This window comes from Nematolebias whitei, chromosome 6, assembly GCF_014905685.2.
Source record: "Nematolebias whitei isolate Nwh7 chromosome 6, NemWhi1, whole genome shotgun sequence".
NCBI lineage: Eukaryota > Metazoa > Chordata > Actinopteri > Cyprinodontiformes > Rivulidae > Nematolebias > Nematolebias whitei.
This window is the reverse complement of record NC_056503.1, coordinates 4,752,164-4,764,331: the sequence shown is the minus strand read 5'-3', so window position 1 is coordinate 4,764,331 and position 12,168 is coordinate 4,752,164. Positions and strand designations below refer to the sequence as shown.

At 40.5% G+C, this 12,168-nt stretch overlaps 1 protein-coding gene across 1 annotated transcript in view; it reads right to left on the bottom strand.

Moving 5' to 3' along the window:
• The window catches only part of zgc:153039 (uncharacterized protein LOC767698 homolog), a 127,077-nt gene that overhangs the window by 63,430 nt on the left and 51,479 nt on the right, over nt 1–12,168 (bottom strand). Inside the window, exons 3-4 of the mRNA XM_037678440.1 lie at nt 4,085–4,130; nt 1,436–1,479 (exon numbers count right to left, since the gene is read on the bottom strand). Coding sequence (XP_037534368.1) covers nt 1,436–1,479; nt 4,085–4,130 — 90 coding nt within the window. The remainder of the gene's footprint in view (nt 1–1,435; nt 1,480–4,084; nt 4,131–12,168) is intronic.

The window sequence follows — 12,168 nt, the reverse complement described above, 5'->3', positions numbered from 1 at the left end:
TCATTGAAAAAAAGACAAAGATGGAAGAGAGTGTTGATCACGCAGTGTGTTTGTGTGTGTGTGTGTGTGTGTGTGTGCGTTTGTGTGTGTGTGTGTTTGTGTGTGTGTGTGTGTTTGTGTGTGTGTGTGTGTATGCAGCAGACATGAAACCAGATCAGAGAGTATAAAATACACAGCAGGGTGTGAGTGATTTTGTCCTGCACAACCCTCCGTACACTCATCTTTCTTCAATACAACACAGCTAGGGAGATGAGAATTAAGGTGCAAAGTTGTTCTCCCTCTCCTGATCCATCTCAATCTTTCTTTGTGGGTCAATTCTGTCCGTCTCACACACAGAAGAAATCCATCTGCTCTCCTCCCTCCATCACCTCCGTCTCCTTTATCCTGGTATTTGAGAGCTCTTTTTCGGCTTCTCTGCCTCAGTCACTTCTCATTTTATTTTAGCCTGGACCAGTGACCACTCACCACCACCCGCCCCCTCCTAATTAATACTCTCATCACGTTTACTTTCAGGTCCACTGATTTTAATACTTATTATTATGACCCTATGAAGTATTGTTCACTCAATCTAAATGTCTGAGAACAGTATTACTTCATTTGGAACCCAAGGACCGACAGTCGTCTCACACATGCATCCAAACATAAAAAAACAACTGTTTTTAACAACAGAACGTGTAAACAAAAGTCCGGCTGAGAATCCAACATTTTTCAGTCAGTTCATCTGGACAGTTTCTTTTTTTGTGCTGAAACGTTTCGCCTTCGATCCAGAAGGCTTCATCAGTCAAGGAAACACACAGCACAACTGATTCTTCACCCAACAGCTTACTCCAAAGTGGAACAAACCAGTTATGTTGGTGCTAAGATGGTCCCTTTGTCACAAGCCCCTCCTCCATTGCCGGCCCTCTTCCTTGTTGACAGTCGTGTCAAACTGGTTGAAAACAACAAAGTCCATGCTCAATAATCCAGATATACAATCCAACATTTTTCAGTCAGGTCATCTTGACAGTTTCTTAGCACCAACATAACTGGTTTGTTCCACTTTGGAGTAAGCTGTTGGGGGAAGAATCAGTTTTGTGTTGTGTGTTTCCGTGACTGATGAAGCCTTCTGGATCGAAGGTGAAACGTTTCAGCACAAAAAAAGAAGTTTGATAGGCTGATTGGTAACTCTAAACCCTCCCTAGGTGTGAGTGAGTGAATGTTTGTCTCTATGTGTCCCTGTGATGGACTGGAGACCTGTCCAGTGTGTCCCCTGCCTCTCCCACATTGACAGCTGGATATGGGCACCAGTGACCCCTGTGACCCAAAAAAAAGGAAGAAGGGGGTAAAGATAATGGATAGATGTCTGTTTACAAGATATTTTACTAATGAAACAAACACACACAAACATGATGAAAAATAGAATCATCCTTCAGCAGCAGGTGATGAAGATTTATACCAAGCAAGATATGTGGACAGGGTTTGTTTGGTACTGAAAGAGTACTTTGACGTTTGAAGCTGAGAAGAGATTATCCAAACGTCATGAAGTAGGATGACGTCCATCCTTTTGTCAGAAATCTTGCAAAATATAAACAAACTGATGTTGTAAATGTTAACAGTTGTTTGGTGTGTCTGAGTCACATTAACATGAGGTCATCACAACAAGAGCAGAACTGGTAGCTTCATTCTGTTTTAGAAAAACTCTGATTTTTATATTTTAATATAAACAAGTGTGGCACATCTGCCATGTTTGTCACCAAAACAAGAAACTAACTTTCTTGACCACACAGACAGAGATGACTACATCCTGCCCACAAGTTTGAAATACGGGTCATTTGTCTGCAGGAAGCAGCTACGTTCAGTCAAGAACGTTGCTCCTTTACAACAGATGTTCACTGCTCAGAAGAAAGTCTTTGATGATTAAAACCTGCTCATAGAGGCTGTTTTAGCGTTTCACCACCTAGCTTGTGCTAACATCTGCTCATAGCTCGACAGCTTCTGCACATCACACACAAATGAGCTGTTGAGCCCCTATTTGCACATAATCAGGACTGGTCCTTTCAATCATCTTCCTAATCATCCAGGTCTCTATAAATCTACACAGCTTCCACGCCTTAACATGAGGACAGAGTAGAGAATGAATGAACTGAGGTTAAATTAAGGCTTTGGCATGTGCTGTATGTGGTTAATGTGTGGGTTAGCATTTAAGTGAGGCTGCTTCGAATAATCTGAACCTAATGCAACAGTGTGCAGTTCTATAAGGCTGCTCTGATTCTAACTGTCAGTGGTAGTAGCTGAGCCTAATCCTAAACATGACAGAGGATTAAGCTGGATTAGTTCAAATCAGCCCAGCACGCTTCCTGTTTTTTAAGCTGTATTTTGATACCCAGATCACCGTGGTGTCATGAGCGGGTCCAGAGATCTGGCTTGATTTGTCTTGCGAGTAGCAATAACCCCTGAAAAATCCTACATTTAAGGTATTCTTTCTTTTTTCCATTTAAGGTATTCTAATGAGGACTTCTTGGTGTCATTTGAAAGAAGAAACCTCAAGCTAAATTTAGATAGTGGGATTTCCCAACTGGAAGAGAAAAGCTGTGCTGGCTTGCAAGGAAAATGGCAATATTTGAAGGATGGTCTGCTCAAAATCATTGTTGTTGGTACTGCTTAGAAAAGTGCTTCAAAATAGTCTTTGGGTTAAGTTTTGTACTTTTGATGCAAGGGAGTCATAGAAGTATGTATTTATTCATCAGATTTTGACTAAATGCAAATATTGCACATTCTTCAACTGATGCACCAGTTTGTGACTTAATCCTTGGTTCGACATGACGGCTCATAACTACTCGACACATCACAAGAAGGCAAAACGCCATTTACTAAAACTGACCACAACTCTGTCATTTCTCATCACAAGATGATTCCTGGCATGAAAGCTGTGGGAGACATGCAGTTCTTCAAAGAATGCTGGGATTTTACATTGTTTGTGCATTCATATGTATGTGAAAATAATATATATATATATGAATCAGAGCCTCTGAAATGCTTACAACACCATGACACCTGTTCAGTGATCTGATAGGTAATCATGTGCAAATCATGTGTTTGTGAAATGTTATTAAAATGTGTTAAAATCGTATAAATATGAGTGAACAGGACTGAGTGATGAGGGTCACGACGAAGAAATTGATTCATAATTTATCTGACGTGCAGCAAGAGCTAAATAAATCTTAAAAGGCTTGACATTTTCAAACCGGCTTTAGAAAAAACAAAGAATGTGCATTTGGGCGACAGTGAAGACAAATGGGATGAGTGTGCGTGCACGTTTGAGGGTGCAAATGTATGAGAGATGTCCTGTGGTGAATCATAGAACAATATGTATTTTGTGTTTATAATAATTATTATAAGCTGTGTGTTAATCACCAAAGGGAGAAGTGAGTGTGTGTGTGTGGAGGGTAATTATTGATCAGATCATCCAGTTGAAATGAGCTCTGCTCCTGAAATAAAGGGGAGAAGAAACGCGCACGGCAGCGAGTGACAGATTAAAGGAGCTTGTTTAGAAAAGAGGAGGAAACGCAGCTCAGTGACTTCATTGAGTCTGCAGAGATTGTTTGGTCGATTGTTCGCTCTCCTCTCAGTCCACTCCTGCCTTCTGCTCATTTGTTTACCATTTTTATTCACGCCCTCAATTGTGCATTCATGCGTATTCCTGTTTTAATCCATCATCTTGTGCGCTCGTGCTTTTGATGATTCACCTGCACGTCGGTCGAACATTATGGATTAATTATGCGTGATTTTTCAAATGGGATGAAAAATGAAGTGCTGACACCAGAGGTGGGTTTCACGCATGTGTTGTTTAGGTGTATGAAAACAAGCAGAACGCCCTCCTTTGTGAAAAGTGCTTCAGCTGCTTTCGGAGGACGAGGTCAGTCCTCATCAGTCCTAACGTAACAATTCAAAATCATTTAGCCTAATGGTCCAACAAAATGTCCAGCAAAGGCTCAAATGTGATCAAAGCTAATTACTGAAAGGGCTTGGGCTCATGGTTAACATAACTATCATGCTCACTGCACCATTATGTGTCCAGAATATGAACAATGGTCGAGACTGTTACTGTTATTGCTGTGTAAGTTTCACGCTGATAACTTGGTACTTGTAGGCTCAAGCAACTCCTCTAAGATCTGGATGTAAAGTTGTAGTTGAATAAGTACATCGTCTTTCACTGGTGAAAAACATGGAGGGAATACAAACTCATCATGTGTTTTGTGTCATTTTTATCATCATACCATGTATGTACTGTTCTGGCCCAAGGCTTTCCTCTTGGCCTCTCCAACATGTCTGTGTTTCAGAGCTCCTAACTGGTGTTGACTGGAAGTGCAGGCAGCTGGCCAGTGTCTCCAGAAGAGCTTCAGATCCAGCTTGCTCTCGTTTCTCCCTTCTCTCCCTTCTTGACCTCTTTTCTCCAGCCAGCCATGATTTTTGTTAAATAAATATCATTTTTAAGTTATCCATGCGTTGCTTCCCCTTTATTTGTTATGGTCCTAGAGCCTGACCGTAACGGTACATGTCATATAATGTAACCAAACAAGTCTAACTTTAATATTACACCAACACTTATTCAGCAGAAATGAGATTAAATGCAGAAATACTGCATAAAGCAACAAACTGAACATTTTATTGAATTCAAAAATGTTTGACTTGTTGGTTCTGAGAAGACTTTTTCATTGCAAGTTGTTCTATTCAACTGAACTGACCTGACGACTGATGATCACTCACCTCTGGTAATAAAAACCCAAAGTACACTTTGTATTACTTTATTATGTAGTTTTAGAGGACTCTTGTTTCCTTTTTAACATTTCTCAAGTTTAAGGTGTGAGCATTTCTTTGTGCACGACTTTTTAATGTTCCACCACATCATCGCAGTCTTGATTACAACCATTACAGCGCCTTGATTCTTTCATTCTGCTGTACATCTGTTGCTCTGCTTAGATCACTGTCCTGTTGGCCTGCTATTCATTCAACCTTTATTTAGAAAGGTTAATCCCATTGAGCCTGGAGGACTCATTTACAAGAGAGGCCTGTTAGTCCTGTTATCAAACAGATGACCTCTTATTTGACTCTAAAATAGGGCGATTCAAATGCAGTTGCACATGGGGCATAAAGAAAAACCACTGTGGGTTTGAGGACCAGTTGCAATACATTGGAAAACTTTTTAGTAACTGCAACTTAACAAAGAGCAGCAATTATTCTGTCTCCCAAAGTTTTAGGTGTCCTAAAAAACTTGACTTTGTTTGGTTAATGTCCAAGCCACTCACAGGAATGTTATCCCAGACTTGTTAAAAAAAAGATTTGAACAGCTCCTTATTTTAAATCCGTATATTCATAACTCTCTTTAAAAAAATTAAAAAATCTTAAAAAAGAAGGGCATGATTAGGTTTGTACTGCCTTTCATGTTGTATCATTTAATAACAGCAAACCTCCATTAAATACTAGTTGCTGTTAATAAAATGAACAAATAAACTTTTCAGTCACTTTAAAACAACCAGTATCCTAAATCTACTTTCCATCTTTTTGGCTTTGAAAGAAACATCTTGACATTTGTAGTGAGCTTAGCTGCTGTTGTCTTCGGTCAGTCCTGGAGTCTTAATGCTTTTACCACAGATGAAATGGATGGATCAATCAGATAACTGTGCACGGGTACTTATGTACCTATACAATTCTGTTCAGAACTTTTATGGATAGAATTTCTCGGTGCAGCCAGGGGGCAGAGGGAGTCCGGTTCAGTGGCCTCAGGATTCCATCTCTGCTCTTTGCAGATGATGTGGTCCTGTTGGTGTTATAGTGTCGTGATCTTCAGCTTTCACTGGAGCTGAGTGTGAATCGGCTGGGATGAGAATCAGCACCTCCAAATCTGAGGCCATGGACCTCAGTCAGAAAAGGGTGGGTTGCGCTCTTCAGGTCGAGGGTGAGGTTCTGCCTCAAGTGGAGGAGTTCAAGTATCTCAGGGTTGTGTTCATGAGCGAGGGAAGAATGGAACGTGAGATTGACAGATGGATTGGTGCAGCGTCTGCAGTATTGCGTACTCTGTGCTGGTCCATTGTGGTGGAGAAGGAACTTAGCTGTAAGGCGAAGCTCTCTTTACTGGTCGGTCTACGTTCCTTCCCTCACCTATGGTCACAAATTCTGGGTAGTGACCAAAAGAACAAGACTGTGGATACAGGCAGTTGAAATGAATTTCCTCTGCAGGGTAGCTGGACACTCCCTTAGAGATAGGGTGAGAAGTTCAGTCACCTGGGAGAGACTCAGAGTAGAATCACTGCTCCTCCACATCGAGAGAAGCCAGTTGAGGTGGTTCAGGCATCTGGTAAGGATGCTTCCTGAGTGCATCTCTAGGGAGGTGCTTCAGGCATGTCCGTCTGGGAGAAGACCTCAGGAAAGACCCAGGACACGCTGAAGAGACTATGTCTCTTATTTGGCCTGGGAACACCTTGAGGTCCTCCCAGAAGAGCTGGAATGGGTGGCTGTGGAAAGAGATGTCCGGACGTCCCTGATCAAGCTGCTGCCCCCATGACCAGACTTCAGAACAAGTGGAAGATAAAGATGTATGGATGGACAGACGGACGGACGGACGGACGGACGGACGGATGAACGGATGGACGGATGGTAATTATGTTTACCTACACCACCCTTCTCTGTTGTTATGGTTAACCAAAGACTGTTCATTTGACTTCTACTAGATTAAGCTATGGAAGTAGTTCTAATATGGTTTGAATATTTTTAGCATTATATTCAGACAAACCAGTTTGAGATTCTGTCAGCTTTGCAAAGGCCCTTTTGGTTTAGTTTTATAGAAAGAAAAAAAAAACATTGCATCTGGTCTGCAGGCAACTTGTTGACTAGACCCGCTCTAAAGCAACTGCTATACAGGGTATTGTGGTCAACTCAGTGACTACAATAAATCCATGTCTTATGGAAGCAAAACAATCCCAAATCATCCAACCCCACCACTTAGCTTTACGGTTTGTTAGAGGTTGTGCTGAAATGAGTACTGTATTCTGCCAAACGACACTGGTCTCAGGAGATCACATTGTCTCACAGAAGTCTTGTGATTTGTTAGGATGTTACATTGCAAGCCTAGGCTGTGCAGCCATGTTTTTCTGTTTTAGACTGGCAACTCTACCAAACAAGTTATACTTGGTTCTTGGGCTTGTTGTAATTTTCCTGAGCATTCTACAGTCTGACCTCAGAGTATATGTAGTATTTCCAGAATTACACTAGATATAAACTAATCAACCTTTCGGTTTTAACATGGATGACTCAATGATTCAATGATTGTGACACAAACAAATGTAACAGAAACTTAGTACGAAAAAAATAGTACGGAAAAAAACCTGAGTGAGATCTTGCATATAAAGCACTCCCACCTGCACTGCACTCCCACACTACAATTATGACCGTGACACACCTTTAGAGTTGTTATCGTCAGTAACTGGGGACTTTGGGTCAACTTTTGGGGACTCTGTAGTGGATATTTTCTCCTTGGTCTGTTGTTTACTTGTGCGCCATGACAGGAAAACTTAGAGGGAAGTGAGCCGGTGTTTTGTGCAAGACCCACCAGAGACGCAACAAAACCCCTCTCCCCTCAGTCCTGCTTTCAGGTGTTCAGTCTCTGAGGAATAAATTGAATGACCTGTGTGCACGGATTTATTGCGAGTGGGACATGAGGAGCTGTTGTGTCTTTGCCTTTATGGAATCATGGCTGGAACTGGTCATCCCCGACTGTGCTGTGGCTCCGGACGACTTCTCTGTCTACCGGCTTGACAGAACTGAGTCACATCTGTAACACCTAATGTGTTTATTGATGTTGCAGGATGTGGCTGTATCATGTGTGTTGCTGCGTTGCCATCATGGTTCAGTTCATCTCAATGTTGCTCACTGTCTGTGCAGTGGCCCGTCACACAACCTGTGTGGTGTATGTTGTGTGCAACATGTATCATGTGCATTTAGCAGTGTTACTGTGAAGTGCGTGTTGGTACTGATTCATCCTACTTGCACTGTTGTATTCTATCATGTTGTTTACTGTATTTGGTTTGGACCTTGTAGAAGTTGTATTTCTTTTTCACTTTTTGGTGCTTTGTTTTGTACTTTTGTCGCATGCTTTGGTATTTCTTGTTTTGTTTTGCTTTTTGGCAAGTCGAGACATTCTTCTCATCATGAGCATTTTGTTGCATTGTTGACCTGCATATGGCATATAAACAAACTAAAAATAAAGCTAAAGTGACATTTGACCACTAAGTTCAAGCACACTTTTGTATAAGGCTGTCCTTCTCAAATAGTGGGGTGCGCCCCCCTGGGGGGGCCCGGGGCAATGCCAGGGGGGCACATGTGACCCAAGAAAACATGCTGTTTTTGCTGCAGGGAGTTTTTTTTTTTTAACCATTCTCATTTAGTCGCGTGCATTCCTAATAATAACGTATGAACAAATATGGCTGCCTTGTGGTTTTGGGAGCCATGCATGAACTGTGTCTCTCTGCTCTGCTGCTGACATGATAAATAAACTCGGACCGTCACCTCCTCCGTCCTCCGCTGCTGTTATGGTCCATGCGCTCTGGACGTCACTCACAGCGCTCATGCAACAAAGAGTAAACTCAAAGCAAGAGCGACACCTGCCCCTCTTTCTTCTTCTGCGTTGACAAAATGTTTTAGTTTTATCGATGAGTTTGTCAAAGCACAATTTACAGAAGTAATGTTTAATAAATGTTAGGACTCTATTGTTTGCTACCAAATATATTCACCTCCTCAGTGAAGCTGCTGTTTTTATGACGCTCTGGACGCTTGTCACCCACAGCACGCAGGTGACAAAGAGTAAACTCAAAGCGAGAGGGTTACCTGCTCCTCTTTCTTCTTTCATGGTGACAATATTTTTTTGTTTTATCGATGAGTGTGTTCATTGATCCTGACTTCGCAGCAGAGAGGGTTTTTTTGTGAGGGGTGGGGCGCAAAACGTTTACTTCTTTCTGGGGGGGGGGGCATAACAGAAAATAAGTGAGAAGCACTGGAAGCACTGGTATAAGGGAAAGTAAGTAGCTCCTGCTAATTTTGAATCTTAATTCTTGCCTATTAAAGAATGTTCTGGAAAGCAGATATAGCTAATTTCTCACTATGTTTTATGTTAGCACTGTAAAAATACCTAATTATTGACCCAGTGTAATTAAAATGTCAGAATATTTCAACAAAATATACATAATAAAATGAAATTATTATACGTTATGTGTAACAAGATAGAGATGATGCACATACATTTCCTTTAAAGAGACGTAATTAAGGAAAACTTCTGAATTTTTAAAACTTGGCCTTACTTTCTCCTTTAGTAAAATATATGTTATTGCATAACCACCTTTGGTGAGACCCAAATTAAGTGGGAAAATAACCAAAATGCATTCATTTTGTACATTTAGAAAGTAAAATGTTTCTAGTTAAAGTGGTCAGAGTAAATAAATGGAAGAACTCAAGACATGTAGCAGCAATGCAATGAAGGTATGATGTTTAATAGTCTCTAAATGAGTCAAGTTTCACAAAACACTAAATGTTGTCTTTTATAAATGTTTATAAGAAGCACAATAGATTAGTGGTTAGCCCCATTGCCTTCCATCAAGAAGATTGTGGGTTTATCTGTTGGAATCTGAATCTGTTGGACTCCTGGCAGAGACCAATGCAGACATGTTCCTGTTTTTAGTTTTCTACATTCGCCTTAGAATCTACATGTTTTTGTTACTTTTTGTGCCATCTTATTTGTATTAAAAAAATAAAATTGAAAAAAATCTGTATGCTTTTTAATAATTGTTTATTGTTGTTGCTGTTGTCCATTGTTGTCGTCATTCTTTGTTGAAATCAGGTCTCTCTTGTAAATGAGTCCTCGAGGCTCAATGGGATTTACCTGTAGAAATAAAGGTTGAATGAGGGTTCAGTTCCTGGGCTCTTTCTGTGTCGTGTTCGAGCGTTCTGTTTTGCGTGGGTTTTCTCCAGGTAAATAAAGGATAAATACATTTTAAAAATAACTTCTAACATTGACACTGTTAAAACTATTAAGCCTGAAGGCTAATATTGGCTATTGTTTTTAATGACATTGGGGAACTGTTCATATTGTGTGAATGTTTTACTTTCTTAATTAAAAATATGCTTGAATGAAAGTGGCATTTTTGTAACGGTACAAAGTATTGAGAACCAATGTTGAATGGCAAGTGCATGGTATGAATGTATAAGAGCTCAGTTGAAAAATATGAATAGGTGATTATTTTGCACCATGCCAGTTGGGACAAAAACCAAACAAATAAAAACTCTATTTGAAAGCACAGCAGGAGTCAAAACCCTTGGAACACACTTAATTTATTTTATGCCTGAACAGAAACTGTATGAATATGTGGATTCCTATATTATTAAGGTCTATTTGGACCTGTCTTCTGTGAATGAGCTAAAGCCTCTCAGAAACAACTGAACTGACACCACAGAAACAAATGCAGCAGCTCAGAAATACACAAGTCACTGCTTGGATTTAGTGGTGGTCCTTACACTCACTTCTCCTTGACCTTGAAAGTACTTCTACAGTACAGCCACGGCTCACCGGGGATGAGGATGATATGCAGACACAAAAAATAAAAACTGAGCAAAAGGAGGCAAATGAAAGGAGAAACACTGAAGGAGGGATGGTTTGTAAGTGGAGGAGAGGGCGGGAGGGAAGGTGGAGGAAAGTTAAGTGCTCTCAGGGGAGTAGACTGTGGTTAAGGATTATTAAATGGGATCAATAACTAACAAGGGCTCTGGGCACAAACACACACAAAACCTCACCTCTTTCCCTCACTTCTGCCTTTATCGTTCCTTTCTCAGCCTCCAAGTCTTCCGTTTTCTACTAAAACTAAATGTATACACAGTATGTAAATAATCAGCAATTTTTGGATTTTGTTGTCTTTTTTATTTTGAAGTGTTTATCACATTTTCTCCTCAATATTCAATAGTACACTCTTTGGCTGGTGTCCATTTTGTCATTTTCGATTTTCAGTGTCCCTTGCAGTCATTTTCACAACAACTTCAGATTTCCAGCAACTTGTTTGTTTCACTCCTTTACTGGTAACAGATAAGTTTAACAGTCTTGGTTGGTTTCTATATGAACAATGACTGTCAGTGACAGCAAAATATTCACACTTTATAAAGATGAAGAAGTGGTAGTGATGTCCTCTGTCGCTGAGGGATTTGAATAGTGAATGTTTTTAATTTTCGAGATGAGTGTTTTTGTGGACTGGAATTAACAGGAAATGTAAGTAAACCTTAATTTTTTGGAGCAAGATATTAAAGTGGGTAGTAGTTATCAAAGAACAGAGGTAAAACAAATTCTATTTCGCTTGTCCGAGGCAGCTAAGAGTGACAGATCTCGTCGGGTGTAGAGAACAATTTTATCCACAACCAGGGTTAACGAAAGAGCCAGGGGGAGGCCATTGGAAGCCTTGGCCATCTTAAATTATTCTTAAGTCACCCCAATCATCTAAAGAAACTATTAGGTAATATATTAAAAAACTAGAAAGCATAGATGAAACGTTTCAACAAAGAAGAATCTGTCCAGAGGACCTGACTCAACCTTGTTAGATAAGAAAGCATAGTTTCTTCAAATAAATGGAGTGGCTGGTTTTACACATATATGGAGGTGGCCATCTTGGATTTGGATGTGGCAACCCATTTTTTGAAAGGAAACATTTTTACGCCTAGATCAAGCCACACACCAAAGTGGAAGTCAGTACCTCACTTACTTTTCACATTAACATGCTCACAACATGCACTCATGGACACATAGACTGATGGACAGATGCAATTTCCCATTTCCTCTTTGCTCCTTGACAGGGGACAACAATCTTTTAAACAGTTCTATGAGATAAACATTAAAGTTTGTAGGATTATTGACTTTAGAAAGGGCTTAAACTCCTCTTGAAATGATTGTTCAAAGGATCTTTCAACAGTAGGCCAATCCATCCATCTATCCGTTTACCTTTACCCACTTCTCAAATTTTGGGTCGTGGGGGTCGCCGGTGCCCATATCCAGCCATCACTGTGTGAGAGGCGGGGACACCCTGGACAGGTCGCAAGTCCATCACAGAGACACATACAGACAAATGACACAAACTACTATTCACTCTCTCATTCACACATAGG